Source organism: Schistocerca americana, chromosome 2 (genome assembly GCF_021461395.2).
Source record: "Schistocerca americana isolate TAMUIC-IGC-003095 chromosome 2, iqSchAmer2.1, whole genome shotgun sequence".
Taxonomy (NCBI): domain Eukaryota; kingdom Metazoa; phylum Arthropoda; class Insecta; order Orthoptera; family Acrididae; genus Schistocerca; species Schistocerca americana.
In genome coordinates this window covers 634695545-634721589 of record NC_060120.1, presented here as the reverse complement: position 1 = coordinate 634721589, position 26045 = coordinate 634695545, and the positions used below count along the sequence as shown (strand labels likewise).

General features: G+C 42.4%; 1 protein-coding gene across 1 annotated transcript in view; it reads left to right on the top strand.

Annotated features, from left to right (window-relative positions):
- LOC124595848 (phenoloxidase 1-like) overlaps positions 1-24853 on the top strand; it is a 190248-nt gene extending 165395 nt beyond the window's left edge. Inside the window, exons 11-14 of the mRNA XM_047134754.1 lie at positions 5586-5774; positions 13468-13603; positions 17022-17245; positions 24023-24853. Of these exons, the coding sequence (XP_046990710.1) occupies positions 5586-5774; positions 13468-13603; positions 17022-17245; positions 24023-24259 (786 nt within the window). The 3' untranslated portion in view covers positions 24260-24853. The remainder of the gene's footprint in view (positions 1-5585; positions 5775-13467; positions 13604-17021; positions 17246-24022) is intronic.
- The last annotated feature ends 1192 nt before the right edge of the window (positions 24854-26045 follow it).

The following is a 26045-nucleotide window of genomic DNA, read 5'->3' as shown; positions in this document are numbered from 1 at the left end:
GAAAAAGGTGTTTAGTGTTTCAGCTTTACGCGTGTCATCCTCTGTTTCAATGCCATCATCATCCCGTAGTGTCTGGATATGCTGTTTCGAGCCACTTACTGATTTAACGTAAGACCAGACCTTCCTAGGATTTTCTGTCAAGTCGGTACATAGAATTTTACTTTCGAATTCAATGAACGCTTCACGCATAGCCCTCCTTACGCTAACTTTGACATCGTTTAGCTTCTGTTTGTCTGAGAGGTTTTGGCTGCGTTTAAACTTGGAGTGGAGCTCTCTTTGCTTTCGCAGTAGTTTCCTAACTTTGTTGTTGTACCACGGTGGGTTTTTCCCGTCCCTCACAGTTTTACTCGGCACGTACCTGTCTAAAACGCATTTTACGATTGCCTTGAACTTTTTCCATAAACACTCAACATTGTCAGTGTCGGAACAGAAATTTTCGTTTTGATCTGTTAGGTAATCTGAAATCTGCCTTCTATTACTCTTGCTAAACAGATAAACCTTCCTCCCTTTTTTTATATTCCTATTAACTTCCATATTCAGGGATGCTGCAACGGCCTTATGATCACTGATTCCCTGTTCTGTACATACAGAGTCGAAAAGTTCAGGTCTGTTTGTTATCAGTAGGTCCAAGATGTTATCTCCACGAGTCGGTTCTCTGTTTAATTGCTCGAGGTAATTTTCGGATAGTGCACTCAGTATAATGTCACTAGATGCTCTGTCCCTACCACCCGTCCTAAACATCTGAGTGTCCCAGTCTATATCTGGTAAATTGAAATCTCCACCTAAGACTATAACATGCTGAGAAAATTTATGTGAAATGTATTCCAAATTTTCTCTCAGTTGTTCTGCCACTAATGCTGCTGAGTCGGGAGGTCGGTAAAAGGAGCCAATTATTAACCTAGTTCGGTTGTTTAGTGTAACCTCCACCAATAATAATTCACAGGAACTATCCACTTCTACTTCACTACAGGATAAACTACTACTAACAGCGACGAACACTCCACCACCGGTTGCATGCAATCTATCCTTTCTAAACACCGTCTGTACCTTTGTAAAAATTTCGGCAGAATTTATCTCTGGCTTAAGCCAGCTTTCTGTACCTATAACGATTTCAGCTTCGGTGCTTTCTATCAGCGCTTGAAGTTCCGGTACTTTACCAACGCAGCTTCGACAGTTGACAATTACAATACCGATTGCTGCTTGGTCCCCGCATGTCCTGACTTTGCCCCGCACCCGTTGAGGCTGTTGCCCTTTCTGTACTTGCCCAAGGCCATCTAACCTAAAAAACCGCCCAGCCCACGCCACACAACCCCTGCTACCCGTGTAGCCGCTTGTTGCGTGTAGTGGACTCCTGACCTATCCAGCGGAACCCGAAACCCCACCACCCTATGGCGCAAGTCGAGGAATCTGCAGCCCACACGGTCGCAGAACCGTCTCAGCCTCTGATTCAGACCCTCCACTCGGCTCTGTACCAAAGGTCCGCAGTCAGTCCTGTCGACGATGCTGCAGATGGTGAGCTCTGCTTTCATCCCGCTAGCGAGACTGGCAGTCTTCACCAAATCAGATAGCCGCCGGAAGCCAGAGAGGATTTCCTCCGATCCATAGCGACACACATCATTGGTGCCGACATGAGCGACCACCTGCAGATGGGTGCACCCTGTACCCTTCATGGCATCCGGAAGGACCCTTTCCACATCTGGAATGACTCCCCCCGGTATGCACACGGAGTGCACATTGGTTTTCTTCCCCTCTCTTGCTGCCATTTCCCTAAGGGGCCCCATTACGCGCCTGACGTTGGAGCTCCCAACTACCAGTAAGCCCACCCTCTGCAACTGCCCGGATCTTGCAGACTGAGGGGCAACCTCTGGAACAGGACAAGCAGCCATGTCAGGCCGAAGATCAGTATCAGCCTGAGAGAGAGCCTGAAACCGGTTCGTCAGACAAACTGGAGAGGCTTTCCGTTCTGCCCTCCGGAATGTCTTTCGCCTTCTGCCACACCTTGAAACGACCTCCCACTCTACCACAGGTGAGGGATCAGCCTCAATGCGGGCAGTATCCCGGGCAACCACAGTCGTAGTCCGATCAGGGGATGCGTGGGACGAGCTGGCCGTCCCCGACAAACCCCCATCCCAACCCCCACAGTGATGCCCATTGGCAACAGCTTCAAGCTGTGTGACCGAAGCCAACACTGCCTGAAGCTGGGAGCGAAGGGATGCCAACTCAGCCTGCATCCGAACACAGCAGTTGCAGTCCCTATCCATGCTAAAAACTGTTTTGCAAAGAACGTCTGAACTAATCTACAGAGAGCGCAAATAAATCGACAAAATTTAAACGGTTATTAAAATACAAGATTGTCTAGTAAATGCAGTAATGCTGCTACTTGCGCACTGCTGACACTGCTCGGCGGCGGAAGGAGACTAAGCGAAATTACACTATTCAGGTACTAAAACGCGATGCTACAACTCTCAAATACTATAATACGCCCGAAATTTATGAATTAAACAATGCAAGTACCAAAAACACGCAAAGAAATTAAGAATTAAACTGTGTAACAAACGAGTGAGCTAGGAGTATACGACTTGCTGCTCAGCTGCTTATCCAACGGCGGCAGGGAGCACACTAACTGTGACCAACCGACACTGGCCGTTCAAAACAAAAACAGTAGACAAACGACTACGCGAATTTACACTATTCAGGTACTAAAACGCGATGCTACAACTCTCAAATACTATAATACGCCCGAAATTTATGAATTAAACAATGCAAGTACCAAAAACTCGCAAAGAAATTAAGAATTAAACTATGTAACAAATGAGTGAGCTAGGAGTATACGACTTGCTGCTCAGCTGCTTATCCAACGGCGGCAGGGAGCACATCCGACAACACACCACAGGGATGCGTAAATGTTTCACCGTTTTGCAAATCACACTAAAGCGGTAGCCCACCAGTTCTCTTTAATCCGATAACAGGGAGAAGACAGGAAAAAATCGATGCATATCACCCACTTGAGAGATGACCAATAACTCAGTAACGGTCGTTTCCGTCACATTTCGACGGCAGGTGTGCGTTATAAAACACCTTCCAAGTGATAGACTTAAACAAACAACATTGCTGTTGTAGCCAGTCCTTTCAGTAATCCACAACGGGAGGACCAAACAACTTCTTAACGGCTGCGTACTATATCGACGTTTCCTTCAAGTAAACCACTTTAAGACAGAGTTAACCACCTTACTGACAACGGTGAAGCTGCGTACAACGGAGAATGACCGGCCTCTGATTTAACCACCACTCTAGTCTACAATTTGAGCAAGCCTGTATCTTGACTGTGGCCAATGCAATAACCAGAAACAGCGCGTAACAACGTTAGGACTCTACATACAACGACGTGCTTAGTAACACCAGACAATAGAGCTTTTCACCAGACTACGGCCGAGCTAGCGAAACCCACAACAGTGGCCTACACCAACGCTTCATCGTTGCCGTAGCGCCCCTATCGAAAGCTGTGTTCGCAAACACGGGCGGTCAGGAACTGAGAGCCAGCCCAGGCGGGCACCACACTTCGCGGCCACCGCGGACGCCGCTGTCGCCACTGCATGACGACGCGCGCATGCAGCATGTCAAACTCTCCGTCGAATACAGAGGAACTACACATGGTAGCGCGATGGGGAGGAAACCAACCGACTCAAACGACATTTAAATTTTCAGAATTTACGGAATTCCTCAGAAAAACACTAGACTGCATCAGAGTAAGCAGCAGCCGACTTCCTGCACTCAGTCGTGCTTATCGTGGTCCTTTAACACTCAAATGCATGAATAAAATGGCCAAGGGTCACTCTAAGCTCCACCCCCCCCCCACCCTCCCCAGTTGGGCAATACCTTTGATGCCACACACACATCTTCGTTGAATACTTCAGAAATGTACTTGTACAGAGACAACCCTAGATTATTCCCTAGGCGCCTGCGGGCCGGCCTCGCCTTCGACACCCCTCAAATTCCACATCCCTGCTAAAAGGAATTCCAGCACCAGTGTATGCCACTCAGTTGTATAGTGTCGAAGGGTTTGGCTGCTCGCAGGCGCCAAGGTATTGGTAGGGGGTTGTCTCTGTACAGGTATATTTTTAAAGTGCTCAACAAAGGTACAAATGGCACCGACGGTGTTGCCAATCTGGTGTGTGTGTGTGTGGGGGGGGGGGGGGGGGGGGGAGTGGACCTTGCCCCGCTTTATTCATGCATGTGTCAATGTCGCACCCCACGAGATCAAACCAAAGGACGGCGCGAAACGGGAGGGTTGAAAAATCATAAATACCGTTTGCTGCTTCGGATCACGTGCAAGTTCGGTGTCCCTCCAGGCAAACGTTACTTGTCTTGAATTCGAAACTAAAGGTCACTGGAACTTCTGCAGATCTACGCCATCTTCAATATTTCATCAATTAACTGATTGATGATCATGAAAATTGCTCCACCCCGCCATTCGACAGTCTTCTACTTAGCAAGTTATAGGCGGCTTCCGTTGGCTTGGGAAAATTAGTTTTAATGCATAAATTGGCAGATTAAGTTCATCGCATTTTTAATTAAAGTGCACTCATATTTGCATAAGCATTCCGAATCTGTGGTTGGAAACACGGTTATAATTTTATTTTACTATATCTCCTTTTAATGGGGCGTGGCTGGACAACTGTAAAAACTTTGCTACGTACTCTAAACGTCTCCGTAAGTCTCGGCGTCACAAGTGTGAATTGGAATAAAGTATTCGGAACCTGCCGAGAAACGGAGATAATGTACAGGGACAGTAGTATAATTTACGATCAGGAAAAGTGAAAAAGGAGGACGAGTACAAGAAATTGGTCTTGAAAGGATCGAAATTGGAAAATGACGTGTATGTCGGTGTAACATGGTTACTACTGAATTTTTATGTTGATTGAAGTGAAAATAAAATTCAGAATAGAAGCAAAATTAAAAAGAAAACAGGTATCAAGAACATGGTTCGTTCAGGTATTGCACTATAGGCTGGAAAAAAGAGAGCTGGAAAAGAAGTCAAGGAGCCCTTTGATCTCAGAAACCAAGTTTAAATGGAATGAAACATACAAGAAAGAGGTAAATGCTGGTCTGATTTATGCTTTCTTCCACGAAGATATTATGAAATGGGAACAGGGCTGAGGAAAAATTAAAATCTGTACGTTTGCAACACAGGACAGTAAGAATTAAAATTGCAAACCACAAAGAATAGCCTTTGCGTCCGCGGAAACTTATTGGACGAACTCTACTTCGAAACGGAAGACACCGTACATCTTTCACAATTTGCATGGCTTCCAAATACGAGCAACGAAATCTGCGATGGCACCTGACGAGGACAATTAGGGTAGCTGAAAGAGAAAATGACAGCTCGACTGGAAAAACAAAAACTAGTAAATCAAAAGTGATTTGGCTACAATAACAAGCGCGTAATGAAGTCGAACTCCTTATTATTAATGGAAAACAAATCAATAAGGGAGAAACTGACGCTAGAAAATAATAACGATTTACACAATCATTAATACTTTCTAGAATAATAAATTGCATTAAGTTTGTTATTATTGTTCTTGCAGCTAGATTTTCCAGGAATCACGGTGACTTCTGTGGAAGTAGTTTCAGAAAACGCGCCAAGGAATGAGTTCGCCACATTTAGGCAGAAGAGTGATATTGACCTGTATAGAGGACTTGACTTCACACCCCGTGGACCAGTGCTTGCTCGTGTTACTCATCTGCAACATTCTCCTTTTTCGTATCTGATACAGGTGAGTTTTTCTATATCTGACTAATATTTTTGCCATGTTTATGTTAATGGTATGTTTGTAATACGAGTTATCGGAAGATAACCGTATCTTTTATTCGGAAAATTTGTAGTAAGTTCCTACGGGACCGAACTGATGAGGTCATCGGTGCCTACTTAATCTAACTTAAACTAACTTATGCTAAGGACAACACACACACACCCATGCCCGAGGGAGGACTCGAACCTGCGACAGGGGGAGCCACACGGACCGTGGCAAGGCGCCCTGTACCGTGCGGCTTTCCCGCGCAGCGTATCTTTTACACTGCACGATGCAGCCGCAAGGAGGCAGAGTACAAATCCTAATTTAACTTTTGAAAACTGCTATATCATGTGACTAGCTCATTTTAAATGTTTCAGTGCTATTCGTATTCAATTTTAGACGTAGCAAAAAGTCGGTGAACGCGAGTAGAAGGGGATGATCAAGTTATATCTGGTTGGGTTTTTGGAACGCAATGTAATGACGCCTCTCGTGGAGTGATTGTAGCAGCTACGGATTACACCGTTTCATTTATGATAATAACTTACGGACTCGCATAACCCAAGCAATTTATTAATTTTATTTTGTCACGATGGTCTCACGATTCTCGCATGGTTTTGCTAACGTAATGTTAGCAAAATAGTAATAATATGCGAGTCGATTGACAGAGGTGCTAAGGGAATTATTATTTCATATGGTACAGCTTCAGTGTGGAAAATTCAGTCTACAAAGTGGCGAAATAAGTGATTTGTTCCACGCCAATACTCGAACCCTTCCTTAAGTTATTATCATAGATGAGACTTAAATCGCTCAAGGAAAATTGAATTATATTAGACCTATAGATCAGCTAATCCTGAGGTACAGGCAGGATCTTCCCAGTACGTCCAACGCTGGGTTGCTGTTCCAGTACCGGTGAGCCTCGGCAAAAGCGACGATCTAAGGAAGGGAAAATAAACTCAAGTTCTGAATTGAAGTTAGGGAGGACATCGGACTAGAGTAATCCGTGCGGGTGTGTGACTCTTACCGCTGCAGTGGTGTTATGGCGCAAACGCCTGCCTAGTAAGCAAGGAGACCTAGATTCAAGCCCCAGCCGTGTCATAAATTTCATTCATTTCTTAAGCTTCTATCATTATCGTAGATAAAGATGAGTCTCAAATATCTCAAGGAAAATTTATTGTGTTATGTCAACTCAGGTTGGACAAACTCTCAGAAACGACTTGGTAAAATAAAATTGATGAAAACTGGCTGATTGCTGTGTTTCTTCAAGTGACTGAAACGGTTTATCCTGTGTATTTCTACGTTGGCCTATTGCTTGGAATTTTATTGCTCATTGGTCCCGAATGTACTTCAGACTGCACATTAGCAGTCACAAATTTATAAAAGCTGTAATGAGGAAATGTTCGCATGCAGCTAATGTGAATCTCATTGCACATGACCAAATGCGATTACTAATGTTTTCATTATTCTCGACTCTGAGACGGGACCTAATGATTTCTCTCTTACTTCTCCTTTCTCCTTCTTCATGACTTCTAATTAAACCTGCAATCAAGAGTCATGACTAAAATATGAAGTGTCGAAGGAAGTACTGAAGCATAAACATATCTTTCTTTGCTAATTTCTTAATGTTGGAATTTCAGACTGCTCTATACAAAGACTTTCTTATGTCAGTAATCTTGCATGCATATGAACGATATTATTCTCAACACTTCTAGTAGGCCTACAGGTCACTCACCTGGCAAGTATCAAACGATCCTGGCTGAGGGGTTGGTAGTGTACTAAGTTTATAGAGTTAATAGATCGTTGTTTCTAAGCACATCCTTTTTCGTAGAATGATATCGACGATTAGCAGTCTTTCTCTGTTGATACCAGAAGCTTGTTTTACTTACGAAGAGCTGAATTAGAACTGCTATCTTTGAGACGGAGCTCTCCTGCCGCCAGATTTAATGCAGCGGTTCAAGGTATAACTTGACTAGAAAGTCTTGAAAATGTTTTCTTGCCATCAGCGTGATTACCCTTTTGTAAAACCGTGTGTACTTCCATTTGTGTACTGGTAGTAACATTAAAAATACCCACTGTTGGTAAGTAAAAGCGACATGGAGATTTTTTTTAACTAACATCTTCATCTAAACCTTGACAAACCACTTTATGATGTGTAATGGAGTGTAAGATAAAGAGCGACAGTGATCCAGGAACCTTGAAGCAGGACGTATTGACGCTCATGATGCAGGCGGTCTGGGAATGAAGCGAGTGTCAACCGATGATCTTGTTTGGCGATTGGATAAGGCGATCCAAGGAAATCGTTTATGAAGACAATTGATAATAAGTGAAGAGGAATGTTGTAATAGGCGTTTTCTTCTTCATGTTAATGCTTGGCCTCACGGTGCAGTTGCAACATAGACACTCCTACAGCATTTTCGATGGGAAAGTGTGATCACCCACCATACAGCCGGAACTTGGGTCCCTCTGATTTTCATTTCTTTGCACACATGAACCACTGGCTCTGAGGTCAGCATTTTGGCACAAATAATGAGTTGCAGACCAGAATAGAGAATTTCCGGAAAGCACAGGCGGCTACCTTGTGTCACGAGGTTATTGGAAAGTTGGTACCACACAGTGACAAACGGCTAAGTCGAAGTGATTACTATGTAGGCATATAGCTGGAACCTGTTGCTAAAAGCTGAAAATAAAACATTTTTGAATTTCACTGTGGTTTCCATTTCGCTGCTGATCTGCCCTTGTACTACGGGCACCATGCTTCGAGGACTACTATCACTTCCACACAGGCCAAATCTAGTGACGGATGGTGCGCGGGAAGACTAACTATTGGTAAGCTTCGTATGACGTCGAATCTTCCCAATGTTATTTTCGCAGTCCGTTCACGATACATACTGCCTGAGAAAAAAGTGAAGCGCCTAGAAGGGGAAGAGGAACCGAAGTAAAAATTGTGAGGGTACGTATGTTATTTCGGCGATTACAAAATCGAATCAAATTTATAAAGAATTTGGCAATATGAGCCCTCTAATCACTATGAAGTAGCACCCCTTCAGGCCTGGATGCGTGCTCTGATTAGGTTGGGAAAGATGACATGAAGCTGCTGTGTTCTCTCCTGTGGCAAGCTGGCACCCAACTTCTGTAACTGCTCATTTATGCCGTGGATACTGACACTGGTTCTAATGGCTCTGAGCACTATGGGACTTAACTTCTGAGGTCATCAGTCTTCTAGAACTTAGAACTACTTAAACCTAACTAACCTAGGGACATCACACACATCCATACCCGAGGCAGGATTGGAACCTACGACCGTAGCGGTCACGCGGTTCCAGACTGTAGCGCCTAGAACCGCTCGGCCACCCCGGCCGGCTACTGACACTGGGTCGGAGTTGACGTCCTAGTTTGCGCCACATACACGATGCGAGCAAAAGTATTCGACAATCTGGCTGAAAACGACTTACAGGTTCGTGGCGCCCTCCATCGGTAATACTGGAATTCAATACGGTGTTGGTCCACCCTTAGCCTTGATGACAGCTTCCACTCTCGCAGACATACGTTAAATCAGGTGTTGGAAGATTTGTTGGGGAATGGCAGCCCATTCTTCACGCAGTGCTGCAATGAGAAGAGGTATCGATGTCAGTCGGTGAGGCCTGGCACGAAGTCGGCGTTCCAAAACATCCCAAAGGTGTTCTATAGGATTCAGGTCAGGACTCTGTGCAGGCGCCGGCCGCGGTGGCCGAGCGGTTCTAGGCGCTTCAGTCCGGAACCGCGCTGCTGCTACGGTCGCAGGTTCGAATCTTGCCTCGGTCACGGTTGTGTGTGATGTCCTTAGGTTAGTTAGGTTTAAGTAGTTGTAAGTCTAGGGGACTGATGACCTCAGATGTTCAGTCCCATAGTGCTTAGAGCCATTTGAATCTGTGCAGGCCAGTCCATTACAGGGATGTTATTGTCGTGTAACTACTCCTCCATAGGCTGTGCATTATGAACAAGTGCTCGCTCGTGTTTAAAGATGAAGAAGTGCTCTTCAACATTGGGAACCAAGAAGGCGGTTAAAACATGAATGTAGGCCTGCGCTGTGATAGTGCCACGCAAAACAACGAGGGGTACAACTCTCCTCCATGAAAAACACGACCACACTATAACACTACCGCCTCCCGAGTTTACTGTTGGCACTAAACACGCTGGCAGATGACGTTCACAGGGCATTCGCCGTACCCAATCCCTGCCATCGGATAGCAACGTTGTGTACCGTGATTCGTCACTCCATACAAAGTTTTTCCACAGTTCAATCGTCCAATGTTTACGCTCCTAACACCAAGCTAGGCGTCGTTTGGCATTTACCGGCGTGATGTGTGGCTTATGAGCAGCCGCTCGACCATGAAATCCAAGTTTTCTCAAATGATCAAATGGCTCTAAGCACTATAGGACTTAACATCTTAGATCATCAGTCCCCTAGACTCAGAACTACTTAAACCTAACTAACTTAAGGGCATCACACACAGCCATGCCCGAGGCAGGATTCGAACCTGCGACCGTAGGAGCAGCGCGGTTCGGTCTGAAGCGCCTAGAACCACTCGGCCACAGCGGCGGGCTCAATTTTTCTCACCTTCAGCCTAAGTGTCAGAGTACTAGCAGTGGATCCTGATGCAGTTTGGAATTACTATGTGGTGGTCTGGATAGAAGTCTGCGTATTATACGTTACGACCCTCTTCAACTCGGCTGGCAGTCAGCAGACGAGGTCGGCCTCTACGCATTCGTGCTGTATGTGTCCCTTCTCGTTTCCATTTCATTATCATCGGACCTAGGGATGTTTAGGAATGTGGAAATCTCGCTTACTGACGTATGACACAAGTGACATCCAATCAGCTGACCACGTTCCAAGTGCGTGAGTTCCGCGGAGCGCCTCATTCTGCTCTCACGATGACTACTGAGGTCGCTGATATGGAGTACCTGGCAGCAGGCTGCAGCACAAAGCACCTAATACGAAAAATGTATGTTTTCGGGGGTGCCCAGATGCTTTTGATCACGTGGTGTATATTACATAGGGGACAGACCTGGGATATTACTGCCCACGAGAGAACATTAACATCGCACTACGAATTTGTAGATACACACGTCTTGTGTGGACGGGATTGTGCTGTTGAAAAATGGCACCACGATATTTCTGTATTGCGGCTAATCTCCAACCAACGCTGCCAGATGAAACAGAATGTTGCAGAGAATCCATTACCTGTTCCCGGGTGACAGGCGCAGTTATGAAGGGGTTACGATGTGCTTGGTGCACAAGATGTAGTCGACGCAACTTTTGCGAATAGTATGCTTGCCCTCACGTTCCCACGCGGTCCAACATCGGGCCACTGTTGTTTGGGAACACCTAAAAAATTAATATGTTGCACGATTCGACAAGCCGGCTAAAGAGTGACCCATAATAAGGCCACTGTCAAATGTTGTCAGGTGATGGTAACACGCTACTTACCAGGGGACCGTGGTACCTCCGTGTCCTTCACACTGATCACTCAACATCTGACTCTGGTCAGTTTATACACCCTACTAGGCCTGGTAACAACACTAGACACGAACAACACTAATGTACTCTCGCGGTCGTTCTGCCTGTCTCAGAGAATTGCAACTCTAGTCATTTACATACCCACTGAGGGTGTGTGCATGTACTAAGTTACACTGACATCCGACTTCTGGGTGCATCACATTTGTTGTTAGGAAGTGTATATAAGTAGGAAGAAGCAATATGTTGCTTCACTCTTCTACGGAAGAATGGTCTGGGAATTTCAATAGTAAACCACACCGAGATACACAACGCCTCTCTTGTAGCGCATACCACTCGAACAGTATAATCATCTCCGTGCCGCTTTCGCACGTATTGAACGAACTCGTGACGAAGCGTGTTACTCTTCTTTGGAACTTCTCTGTTACCTCTACAAGTCGTACCTGGTAAGGGTCGTAGGTAATGCTGAAATTTGCTGTGACTGTATTCCGTTTGTAGCTCCGTTACTTTAACAGTTTCGCACGTATTGAACGAACTCGTGACGAAGCGTGTTACTCTTCTTTGGAACTTCTCTGTTCCCTCTACAAGTCGTACCTGGTAAGGGTCGTAGGTAATGCTGAAATTTGCTGTGACTGTATTCCGTTTGTAGCTCCGTTACTTTAACAGTTAGAACATTGTTCCTTCTGACATAAATACAACAGAGTTTTTAAAAATCATGTGGACCACATTGAAGAAAATTTGATCTTATTTTGGATGTTGGTAAATGTACTCTGCTTGTGATACCACCGATTTGGTGAGTTTTAAGCAATTAAATGTTTTTGTAACTTCACCCTACTCCAGGCCAGTGTGCCTCTATTGCAAGCGTCTTGCAGCAAGGGTGCCCGTTTCCGGACGAACACTGTATTACATCTAATGCGTTTAGTTATACTGTCAAATGACTTTGCATAATTAAAGACGTCTTCCCCGATTTACAGGGTGACAATTACTGATCTATATAAAAAAACGTAAATTAGTCACAAACTACGGCGTGCACACACTTTATTCAAGATGTAATTGCCACTACAGATATTCGGTATGCCTGCCATTATTGGCGATGATGTGGTGCAGACGAATAGAAAAATTCTGCATGACCCGCTGAAGTGACGGAACATCGATGCTGTCGATGACCTCCAGAATGGCTGTTTTCAGCGCAGCAATGATTTTGGGGTTATTGTTGTGCGCCTTATCTTTAACATAGCCTCTCAAAAAGGAGTCCCATATCTTCCGATCCAGAGAACATGGCGGCCAATCGAGACCCATGCCACTGGCCTCTGGATACCCCAGAGCCAGATTGTGGTCCTCCAGGACATCAAACTCTCTCCTGCTCCGATGGGGTCGAGTTCCGTCTTGCATGAACCACATCTTGTAGAGATCATGGCCACTCTGGACAATGGGAATAAAATCATCTACCAAACCCTTCACGTACAGTTCGGTAGTCACCGTGCCATCAAGGAATATTGCACCGATTATTCCGTTACTGGATATTGCACGCCACACAGACACCCGTTGAGGGTGAAGAGACTTCTCGATCGCGAAATGCGCATTCTCAGTCCCTCCAACGCACCAATTTTGCTTGTATGTTGTTAAAGTTGTGGAGAGGTTTTGATTCTAATAGTGTAACAAACTTCCAAAATGGAGAGAAGGAGTATATGCAGTGATTTATTTTCATTTTTTTAATGAAACTCTATGGAAACTAATTTCACACGTATTTTGGTATAAGAGAAGCAGCTCTTGTTGATTCTGAGTGAGAGTTTACGGCAGATACTTCGAAGGACGACCTACAGTCTCTTGTATTGGTCGCGAAGACGCAACAGATCTCGGCAATTCACTCGTCGTCTCCCGCCGCGCTGTACAAAATGCTATTCTGTGTCTTGCGCTTGGGACTGTACCGAAATGCCTGCAGTTTTAACGTGGGATCCATTTTAGAGCAGGCTGGTATTATCTTACAGAATAACGGAATTGATAGAGCCAACATATGTAGAAGCCGAGTGAAGAACTTTACAAGATCTCAGCCAGCGCAACTGTTATTTGGATCGTTTAGTTTTCTCACATGCTCTTGTATCAATTACGACAAATGTTTTTTGTCTCTATTCTTTTTCGTTATTTCACCGTTCTAAATATGCTCACTTTTTTCTTAAAATACAGGTGGAAAATGCAGGACCTCCGGTAAGAGGCACCGTGAGAATATTTTTGGCACCTAAGTATGATGAAGGAGGTCTGCCTATGTTGTTCCGAGAGCAAAAACTTCAATTCATTGAAATGGATCGTTTCAGTGTTGACCGTAAGTAACGTTCATCTCTTCCCATATGTAGGAAACAGATTAATCTTGTTTCCTACATATTGTATTAGTGAATGGACTGCGGTTAGTAATTGAGATGTGCTCACTAACAACTTTTAAACTGACACTGAACCTCAAAATAGCTTATACTTTCTCACAAAACTTTTTGTTAAGCAACAGTTCTTCAGAGTTCAGTCATTACGTATGTATTTCGAAACATTCAGTTTCTCATGTGCTCTGATATTACCAATAGCAAGTAAAAGAACACTGTAGCATCTGCAACGAACCATACAAATGTTGGCTTGATTCATGCTTTCACGTGGTATGATCGGCCCCAATTGAACAGCTCCATCAGAAGAGTGAATATGGAGCCAGATCACCCGCTTCGGGTAGCTACCGTATTTTGTCAGGCATAGGTTTGGTTCCTGTTGATGCTATTGGTAGATGGGACTTCACAAGGCATAGCCTGCATCTCAGTAGGAAAGGGAAGAGTTAATTGGCTGGGATGATAGCAAAATCTTTAAGAGGAGTCACAGAAACTCATGGGAGTACCTCTTTTTTAGGCTATGATCACAGTCCAATGATTAACACGATGCATTTAAGCTAAATGCGAAGCTCAGACAGGCAGGTACTAAGGAAGTTAAAATATCACAAGATTCACATAAAAGTACAGTGAAAAATAATGTTAGTATGTCACAAGATTCTCATAAAAACACAGTGAAAAATAGTGTTAGTATATTGCATCAGAATATCAGGGGATTAAAAAACGAAGTAGATCAGCTTGTTGTTTGTTTAGAATATTGAGAATCTGAGGGTGGAATACATGTACTATGCCTGTCTGAACATCATAAAGTCACAAATATGGAAAAGGTAAATTTGGGTGTATACAAGCATTCACCACATGTGAGTAGAGACACTGTAGAGAGAGGAGGAACTGCAATATACATTGCGATTTATCATAGTGTGAAAAATTTAGAAACTAAAATATTTTGTGAAGAGCAACGTATAGAAGCATGTGAGTCTGAGCTTAAACTAAATAATGATATTTTTATAACTATAGCTGTGTATAGGTTGCCATACTGAAATTTTCAGCTATTTTTTTGAAAAACTTGGATTCTTTGTTGTGCTATTTGTCAGCCAGAGGGAAGAAAATTATTGTTTGTGGAGATTTCAATGTAGATTGAAAGAGTGTTATAGAAAGCTTGACACTGACTTAGTTATTTCAGTTTTACGTCAGTAATTGATTTCCCACTCGGGTGGTAGAGGAAAGCAGCATACTGATAGATAATGTTTTTGTAGACCTAGATTAATTTAATGAAATAAAAACTTTTGCTGTTACGTATGGTCTGTCTGATCGAGATGCACAGATATTTACAGTATGTGACATAGGTCCATACAGTAAAATAAAACAGTAGTCCAAAATGGTGAGTTCAACTAACGATTTAACAATTGCAAATTTTGGGGAAAGTTTGCAACAGTTGGACTGGGACGAGGTGTACAGCGAACCTGATGCTGATTTAAAATTTAAACTATTTCATGATACCTTTGTGAGTGTATTTAAAAACAATTTCCTTAAGGAAACAGTGAAACATAATTGTACAAAACTATATAAAAAGCCATGGCTTACCAAAAGGATAAAAATATCTTGAAAACAGAAAAGTGAAATGTATCTTATCACTAGAAGGAGTAATTATCCAGAAAAATGAAACATCATAAAAACTACTGCACTGTAGTAAGGGAACTTATTAAAAATTCCAGAAGTATGTGCATTATGTCTGAACTTAGCACCACTGATGATAAAATTAAAACAATTTGGAATATTGTTAAAAGGCAAACAGAGCAACTGAGAGTACAGGAAGACTGTATTTCTCTCAAACCCAATGAAAAGTTTGGCAACAAAAAGTCAGAAATTTTTAATAATCAATTTTAAGTGTTGTATAGAAAATAGGATCTAGCTATTCATAAGAAAATGCAAGGCCGCATATGGAAGAGGCAATACATACGCAATTTGATGAAACTCTGATTGAGCCCATCTCGCCTACTAAAATTAGGAAAATAATAAATTCATTCAAAAGTAAAAGCTCGCATGAAGTTGATGGCATTTCCAACAGAGCACTGAAATTCTTCTAGATAAGTTAAGTATTGTGGTATGAGTGGGACAGAGCACAAATGATTTAATTCATATTTAATTGTAAGACTGCAGAAAGTTGAAATTAACAGTACAGATAGTCTGTAAAAATCAGCAGAGTGCTCTAACTGGGGATGTAGCAAGAGTGGTGTCCCACAGGATTAGGACTTGGGTTCTTATTGTTCTTAATATGTATTAATGATTTGCCACTCTACATTCATGACGATGCAAAGCTAGTTCTGTTTTCTGATGATACAAGTATAGTAATCACATCCAACAAAGAAAAATTAGGTGAGGAATTGTAAATAATGGCTTTCATAAAGTTATTAAGCAATTCACTGCAAATGGACTCTCACTAAATATTAAGAAAACAGTATATACAATTCTGTACAGTAAATTGCATAATGCCATTGATAAATATAGACTTTGAACAGAAGTCTGTTGCTATAGTAGAATATTCGAAATTTCAGGGTGTGTACAGCGATGAGATTTTGAATTGGGAGAAACACATCGCTAATCTGCTGACAGTTAGGTTCAGCTACTTATGCTATTAGGGTTATTCCAAATTTCGATGATAGACTTGTCAGTGAATTAACGTACTATGCCTATTTTCATTCTATGCTTTCACATGGCATAATATTTTAGGGTAATTCATCATTAAGAGAAAAAATATTCAGTGCAGAAGAGCGTGTAATCAGAATAATAGCTGGAGCCCACCCAAGATAGCCCTGTAGATATTTATTAAAGGAACTCGGGATATTCGCAGTACCTTTGCAATTCATATATTTACTTACAAAATTTGTCATTAATAATCCATCCCAGTTGAAAAACAATAGCTAGAAGAAAGGATGATCTTTACTGTTCTGTGTTGAATCTGACTTTGGCACAGAAAGGGGTGAATTATGCTGCCACAAAAGTCGTTAGTCATGTTCCAGATAGTATTAAAAGTCTGACAGATAGCCAATCAACATTTAAAAACAAATTAAAAGAATTTCTGAATGACAGCTCCTTCTACTCAATAGATGATTTTTAGGTATGAAGTAATAAGTGTAAAAAAAGAATATATATATATATATATATATATATATATATATATATATATTCTGTAATGAAAACTTATGTTAAACTGACAGGTTCCACATCATTACGAAATGTCATATTCATGATCTATGTAACATATTAATGTAAAGCAATGTAATATAATGTAAATGTAATTTGTGTCTTGAATGGTGAAGTCAAACGTAAAGTTTACATAGTTCTACTGCTTGTACTTACAGCACGTCTATTTTACAGTGCTTCCTGGTACCAATAGATTTGAGCGGCCGTCTGTACAATCAACTGTGACAGTGCCTATTGAGCGCACTTTTATTAATTTGAACAGCTCCGATCCCACGAATTCAGATGGTTTCGTCTACTGTGGATGTGGATGGCCACATCACATGCTTGTTCCGAAGGGAAAGCCCGAGGGACTTGTAGCCGAACTATTCGTAATGGTGTCTGACTACGCTAAAGATCACGTATGTAATTAATAATATTATCTGTCAAACTGAACTCCAACTGTTAATCAAAATAAGATTTATTTTAAGCGTTATCACTGTCATATGATCGATCTTTGCCTACTGATTAACGAATGAACTCCACGCATATAATGTTCCCTTGTCGTCCAGAATCCGACGTGCAATTGAACACACTTAAGTATGTAGTTTGATATAATGAATTCCCTTGCGTAAACAAGATTATGCGTAATGCTGATAAGAAGAGAGTAATTTCTTATCTCCTATTTTGAAATTTCGAGGTGTATTGGCTGTCCGTATGTTGAGAATCTGGCAAAGTTGAGTTCTTCATTATTGCAGTTTGGCCTTGTTCGAGTCATGTTTTCTTGATTTGTGTTCCAAATATTTTTCATTATTTCTATTTGAGAATAATCCTTTAAACAGTGTCTACCAAGTATCACAGCCTTTCGTCAGTCGTCACAAGTAGTTAATTTTGTTTCTTCCATGTAAATCTACAACAACAAACGTGTTACGAAAAATTTCATCATTCCATTTATTTGTAACATCTGTTACAAGAGAGGTTCATTGTTCTTTCTGTGAAATGCGTATATTATTGATGTTATAATACTAAAGGGAGTGGTTCAGTCCTTAACCCTTGCGACTACTCTGACGTTACCTTTCAGCATTAGGCTTTTAAGCGCTTTCGTTCTCAGTTACAATGAAGACTTTGCAGGATTGTGTTGAAACGACTTTGTTATTGACGGAATGTGATAATTTCCACTGCAAATCCAACATCACCCCGTTTCATTGTTTTTTTTTTTTCCTCGTCAGTCGGCATCACAGGTAACGACCATTTTGCTCTTCGTTTGGCTACAAGTGAACAGAAATAGCTTTTCACAATTCAAGTCTGCTTACAGTTTGCCTCCTAAGGGAAGTAACTTTCCTGATAACCTTCGGCTAACGTTGCTTATCGCCGAACTTCAGGATTACTTCTACAGCAGATTCAAATCAATAATTAGTAATTTATTTTCCTTGTACATTGCTGTATTTGTCAAATACGCTTACATACCATTCCTTACGTTATGATTAAGACTGCAACGGTGACTGGGGAATGCTTCAGTTGTTAATTACATCAATTACTTTGCTTCATAGAACTGCTACTATACAATCATGCTTATACTGAAATTCAAAGCATTTGAGTTTATGTCAGTAGCGATCAAGTTTGTGGTCAGTTAAGATCATTTCCTGTCTAAGGAAATGAGCGTTGAAGAAAATTCAAGAACCCCTCACTGGCCCTTCTTGTGGTGGTTTGCCATTTCCCTGCACCTATGCGCAATGAAGTGTCAGACGTGAATGTTGTGTGGATGACAACGCTGAATGTTTGCACAGTGCGGTTATTGTGCCTTGATTTGGATGTAAAGAACAGAGAGATTGCTACTCTTGAATAACAGTAGGAAAGGGGTCGGCGAACTTAACGTCTCCCTCCCATGGACGAATCACTACCATCAACAGTTGCTGCATGTTCTGACTCCATGAGAGACTTCGAAGTGCTTTGGAATTTAATTCAGAACTTGGGATAAAGTCTGATGATGAGGAACTACGGGCCACCATGTCTCCTCCCACTGCTGGCAGTGAAAATTTATCTTGAAGCAGGATTCGAATCAGTAATGTCCAAGCCAAAAGCAACTGCACAATCATACGTTAGCGATCTCGGCTACTGAGGCTGCTATGTCGGGGTTAGACGTGCCAGTTGGACTGTAATTAGAAGACTCTAACAGAATAACTGAAAGAAGGCACTTAGGCGTAGTGTGCGCTGTAAACAGCGACAGGTAGCGGCAGATTTCGTGACGGCAAAGCCCTGGTGGAAGTTGCACTCTTGGAATTACGTGCTGCCTCTCAATCTAGTGGCGCATCTCAGTAAGCAGTCTAAAGTGGCACGATGAATTATGGCAAGAAGTGAGCTTTGCACTCGCACAAGAATTAAATTTATGTGAATATTTCAAAGTTCAAGGGATGAATCAGAAACAAAAATGGTTCCAGGAGGAAGACATTTTCTGAAAACTGGAACAATTCATTGTTCTTTACAATGAAGTCAATACATCTCTCCACAACGTACGTACAAAAGCACACTAAAGTTACCGCCATCTGCATGGAAGAAAACCTTAGATTTTTAGGGAGGTAAGGAACGTGATAGCTTAAGCAGTGGGTACAGCACAGTGGACGCCTTGCAAGTCGTGGATGAAATTATAGATTGCTGCAATGAGTGTGAGTTATCACTCTGTGTAGATATGATCGATTCTGGGCTAGCTTACGGCTAAGCATTAACGCATCTTGAGAGTGAAGGCACTGATTGAACTTATTATGGTATACTGAAGAAAATGTCGAGTTCCATTTGACTACTTCAGTACAACAAAAAATCGATGATTGAAACAGGAATAAGGCAAAGAGATTTCATCTCGGCATGCTTATTAGCAATCTTGTAGTAAGTGTTATGAAGAAGAAATACTTTGTGCATGGAAGATATATAATGCTTAAAAGCTTTGTAAGACGTGGTGGTCATATCCTGCACTTATAATAAAAGTCTCATCTTTACTATAAGTATTTACTATGTTTCTTTTATCCTCTACTTGAGCTAGTTGATATTTACTTCTGATGCGATACTTCGTATCCTTTGAAAATGGCTTAATGCTGAAAGGTATAAGGATTGAATAAACATAACAAGTATTCGTTTTTTATTATTAGTGAATAGATGTTAATGGAAGGTATCTAAACCATTTATAATGTATTGCACTGTTTACCTCTCGAAAAACAAACTCCAGTCACGAAAGGAAGAGCTTAAACAGCATTTTTTTGAAATGGCCGTATAAGTCAGCTGCAGTAAGCTCAAATTAACATATAATCAACAGTGAAGTCATAGAATCGGTAGAGCGAAGTTTGCGTATAGATCAGCTGAGGACAACCACTGGATGGTCGGCGTAAGAAATAAAAAGAGGAATAGAAGTTCGACTGGAGTGCTTTTCATCAGCTAAATAGAGAGTTTTGAAACGAAACCTCCAATGCATCGAAAACATTAAGTTTACAATTACTGTGTACTAACGATGTTGACTTATGCAAAGTGGGACATGGAATTTTAATGAAGAAAATTTGAGTGATTTCTCTAAGATAATTGAGGGACGTATGTTGGTAATCACTCTGAGATAATTGAGGGACGTATGTTGAGAATTAATGGGACAGGCAGGAAAGGAGACGTAATATCAGGGAACAGAATGTCTTCGAAGACGTAATTATGATCGTAATGAAATGAAGATGGAGACGAATGGACAGTAAATGGAAGGAGGAAGAATTTTTTTATGGATTTAATGAGAGAGTCGTCGACTTAATGGAGGGTGGCAGACGCCAACTGAAAACGCGTACATCAAAATTCTTGCGCATTTCTGAAGACTATAATGAATGGAAAAGCCTGGAGAAATGTTTTATCCAACAGCAAATGTTATATGTCATGATGTTTAAGAACAATATATACAGAATGTTCGTGATAAAACTACAAGGGATACCCATAAAGTTTTAATTATTATCTAAAAAAAGTCAAGCTCTTACCATGAAACTTCATGATGGAGTTCATTCTTCTCTACATATATAACCTCTAATGCGATACATGTTTTGCGACAATAGATGATTTGGCGGAGACCTTGGTTGTATAGGTCTGCATTTTGGCTTTACAGGAAACTTAACACCTTGAAAATCACCTTGTCGTTAATCTGGAAATTCTGCCACGCAATTGTTTCCTCATCCGATGAAAGAAGAAGTCAGTGGGTGCCATGTCAGGAGAATACGAGGGAGTGAGCCAAAATCTCATAGCTGAATGAAGCAATGTATGTGACTGGGTGTATCGCGAAATGAGCTGGGGCGTTCTGAAGCAATAACACCACCTTGGACAGCTTCCCGTAGCCTCGGTAACATATTCCTGTGACGGTCTGCCTCTGTTTGCACCACACCCATGCAGCCCCAAAAAACGCTCGGCATAATCTTGATCGATGATATTCACATTTTCGTGTTTTATTGTCAGTGATGAGTCTGCTTGTTTCCACTGCTTTATTTGCTCCACTGTCTCGGTTTCAGAGTGAGAAGCCCAACATTCGTTCATGGCAGCTAGTTGGCTAAAGTCACGTAAATGTAAGTGAAACAGCTGCAGCATTTCCGCTACAGCCCACATTTGCAGGCCTTTTTGAATGGGAGCGACCAGTCACGGTAGGTGACGGACGACGACCTTAGTCACGTTCAAAACGCCGTGCAGAACTTTGAAAACTGACCCATGACTGATTTTCTCTTTTTCCACAATCACCTCGATTGTGATATGTCGATGTTCGAGTACCAGGGGCTCCAGTTATCCATCCGTTCACGAGTCTGTACAGATATGGACTGCCAGTTCGTCAATCAGACTTATTTACCCACACCGGAAGCGCCTGCGCCACCTAACCACAGTCATATTATGGTGAACTGTTGCCGTATACTTCCAGTAACTCAACACGGAATGTAGCAGCGTTGCTCTCCTTCAAATGTCCTTCAATGGTCTGCTGCATTTTGTTCTTGATCCTCTAGCTGCGAGCTACGCTACTGATAAGCAGTGATCTGAATGTGTGCCACGATTTCTGACTGCAACTAAACAAAAAACTTATTGTATAACATTATTTCGTCGAGGTACTCGATAAAACTATGTATGACTACCTCTGGTAATCCAACCGGGAATTTAATAGGATTCTGTGAAAGCCATCTGCCATTTCGTCATGTGACCAAAATCTCTCTCCAGTGTATATTAATCTACACTCATGCTCATAAATTAAGGATAATGCTGATACATGGTGAAACAACGCTCTGGTGGGCGGTTTGCGAGTTTAAATCACCTCGGGGCATGACCACGCGGTGCATTTGACCTGCGGTCGTCGCACGGTGGCGCTGGAAGCAGTCCACATACGCTGAGGTGTGTTGGTGCGTGTCAGAGTTCGGTGCAGCGAGTAAGTGTGCAGACGTTTTCAGACGTGTTAATGGTGACTGTGTGTTGAAAATGGCTCAAACACATATTGATGACGTTATGCGGAGTAGAATACTAGGGCGACTGGAGGCTGGTCAAACACAGCAGGTCGTAGCACACGCCCTCCGTGTGCCACAAAGCGTGATCTCAAGATTATGGCAACGATTCCAGCAGACAGGAAACGTGTCCAGGCGCTACAGTATGGGACTTCCACAGTGTACAACAGCACAAGAAGACCGATATATCACCATCAGTGCCCGCAGACGGCCACGGAATACTGCAGGTAGCCTTGCTTGGGACCTTACCGGAGCCAATGGGACTGTTGTCTCCAGACACACAGTCTACAGACGACTGAACAGACATGGCTTATTCGCCCGGAGACCTGCAAGGTCCACTGACCCCTGGTCACAGGAGACCCCGTAAAGCCTGGTGTCAAGAACACAGTACATGGTCACTGGAACAGTGGTCCCAGGTTATATTCATTGGCGAGTGCAGTTATAGTCTGAACAGTGATTCTCGCCAGGTTTTCATCTGGAGTGAACCAGGAACCAGATACCAACCCCATAAGTCCTTATAAGGAACCTGTATGGAGGTCGTGGCTTAATGGTGTGGGGTGGGATTATGATTGGTGCATGTACACCCCGCATGTCTTTGACAGAGGAACCGTAACAGGTCAGGTGTATCGGGACGTCATTTTGCACCAGTATGTCCGCCTTTTCAGAAGTGCAGTGGGTCCCAACATCCTCCTGATGGATGATAACGCACAGCCCTACCAAGCTGCCATGTAGAGGAGTACCTTGAAACAGAAGATATCAAGCGAATGGAGTGGCCTGTTATTGAGACCTAAACCCCGTCGAACACGTCTGGGATGCTCTCGGTCGGCGTATCACTGCACGTCTCACACTCCTAGGACACTTTAGGAGCTGCAACAGGCACTGGCGCAAGAATGGGAGGCTATACCCGAGCAGCTGCTCGACTACCTGATCCAGAATATGCAAACCCGTTGTGCGGCCTTTGTACGTGTGTTTGGTGATCATATCCCATATTGATGTCAGTGCGCAGGAAACAGTGGCGTTTTGTAGCGTATGTGTTTCGGGACGGTTTTCTCAACTTATCACCAGTACCCTGGACTTACAGATCTGTTTCGTGTGTGTTCCCTATGTGCCTGTGCTGTTAGCGCCAGTTTTGTGTAGTGCCACGTTGTGTGGCAATTATCCTTAATTTATGAGCATCGCTGTTCTGCAATTCAGAATTAAGGAGTCTTAGAAACGAGTTTTTATACTAAGATCTGGAGATGATCGGAACTAGTTATCTAATTCGCGAATAAGTGATCTTGACCAGTAAAGATTTTCGAAAGAACTCGATATTCATTGAAACTTTTTATTGTCCGGGGTCAAATATCACATTCCGAATCATACTGATATCTTGTTTAAATCATTTTGTAATTTGTATTGACCAGGTGACTTGACGGTTTACCAGAGCACCATTTGAGAGGGATCTTCACGTTGTCTCTCAAATCATTTATACAGATTAGAAACAAGATAGGGTCTGCGACACTTGCTTGGGGAACATCAGATATCACTTCCGTTTCACTCGATGGCTTCCAATCAATTACTCCTAATGGTGTATTATCTTCAGAGCAAGCTTTGCTTTGGTGTTCGCTTTAGTTCTTAAGGCAATGTCTTTGTACATCACAGTACACTTCCAGTCTGTTTTACTTTCACATGCCTGCCGCATTTTCCAGTGTACTGATAGCGGGCGTATGTCGGCAGGTGGAGCAGCCGCCGCCCTCCGGCTGCCGGCAGCCCGAGGTGTACTGCGGGTGGCGGGGCCGCCGCTACCCAGACACGCGCTCCATGGGCTTCCCTTTCGACCGCATGCCTCGGCCCGGCGTTGACACCTTACAGCAGTTCCTCACTCCAAATATGAGAGTGCAGGAGGTTAAGATAAGGTTTACCGAGAAGATACTCCCCCCGCAATCTGCCCCGTTTAGAGTTGATTCCACCTGATTCGGAACCTTGTGTTCGCCAAATAACTCCTTAGTTACATGCACATATAATTGTAAAACTTCGATATGAACTAATAAAAATAAAATTACACGTAATATCATTTAGTTTCGGTAGCATTACAAACGTGAATTGTTATTAATTTTTTAACCTATGTAATAGTGTGCTGTGTTATAAGAATGAGCTACTACCATAAGTAATTAATTAAGGTCCTGATCCGTTAAGCCGTGCCCTACCATATGAATGTTTATGTGCTTGTGTACAATAGGAAATGCGATATGCCCACGAATAACGAAGTAGTCACAGACAAACACGATTACCTAATATAAATACAACGGTAATGACTGTGCATATCGGGGTATTCTAACACCCAACATTAAGGTCTCGGTGAGCACTAATCAAAATCTAGTCCAAAAGTTACATAGTGTGTATACTTCCAATTGTAGCCAAAAACAGTGCAATGAGGCAGTTCCCTCCTATTTTTAATCACTGGATTCTCGAGAAGAATAGTTAGACAACTGTTTCATTAAAGCAATGAAATGGTGACATTATTTGTTATTTTTTATGTTCCACACAAAATCTCACTTTTTTATTTGACATTTGACTGCATGTAACAATGTCGACCTACTTTTGTCTGTATATGACAGTAAGAGCGATTTCGCTGATCAGATTATGACGACGTGTAAATCCTGGTGACTGGTGTACACGGAATCAGATAGTAAAAGTTTTGTTGATCAGACGATTGTTCGTCAATGAGCTGAAAGTAGCTACAAAAATAAAAGTATTTTAACGATCTTGACTTAGGATTTTTTATCCACATATTTCAAAATATGTCACAATTGTATAAAAACGCAGTACACAGTCTTGAGACGTCGCCAGCAGCCAGCACAGCGCCCAGTGATCAATCTTTCTTCAACAGCAATTTAAGTGATACAGAGACGCGGTATTTAATATTTGGTAAGTTTGAGCCTATAACGCAACGGACTAGAAAGATATTACTCCATGCTATAGCTCAACCTCCATTTTGCTAAAAGCGAGCAGTCTGTGAGCCTCTGTGTTGTCATGCACGAGGATACCATTGTACTTTATAATGCACTCCAGTTTCTGTACGCGGAATGATCGGAACAAAATTTGCGAATATTTAGAACACACGACTGAAATAAGCTACACATTACCTATTAGTCACCATGGAAAGTATCTGTAAAGACTCAACCAGAATAATCATCACTGCAAGACTACTATTGCAGCAGACCAAAAACCAACCAGACGAGAACAGAACCAGAAACGGACAGAATGGCCATCTCCCATTCGAACTATGAGGCCTCGTGACTAGACACCTGCAAACGTTTCCTGTTGGCTGAGGGCCATAGTGTTACTCCAAAGATGTAAATACGCTCCAGTAAGACAAAAAGAGACAGCTCAAAGAGCTTGGCTAGACTAATCGAAGCTGACGATTGTATGAACTTGCGAAACATTGCAATGATAAAGTCGTGATTTCAGGAAGCAAAAAGTCCAGTTGAACAAGCAACTTTCAGACGCCAATGTTCTTGTTGTTTTGTATCACAAGAGTGCATGCCATGTTGTAAGCTCGATTTCAAGAATATGCGCACACATTACAACGAGAAAAAATTTAGAATCAATGATAGCTAAACCATTTCATGGTAATACAGTGCTGGCCATTACAGTTGCAACATCAAGAAAGATAGAAAATAACGAAATTTTACTTACTGTGCCTATAAAGTGTAGTAGAAAGAATATATGATTAAATTTGTAGCTGGTTTGGAGTGTA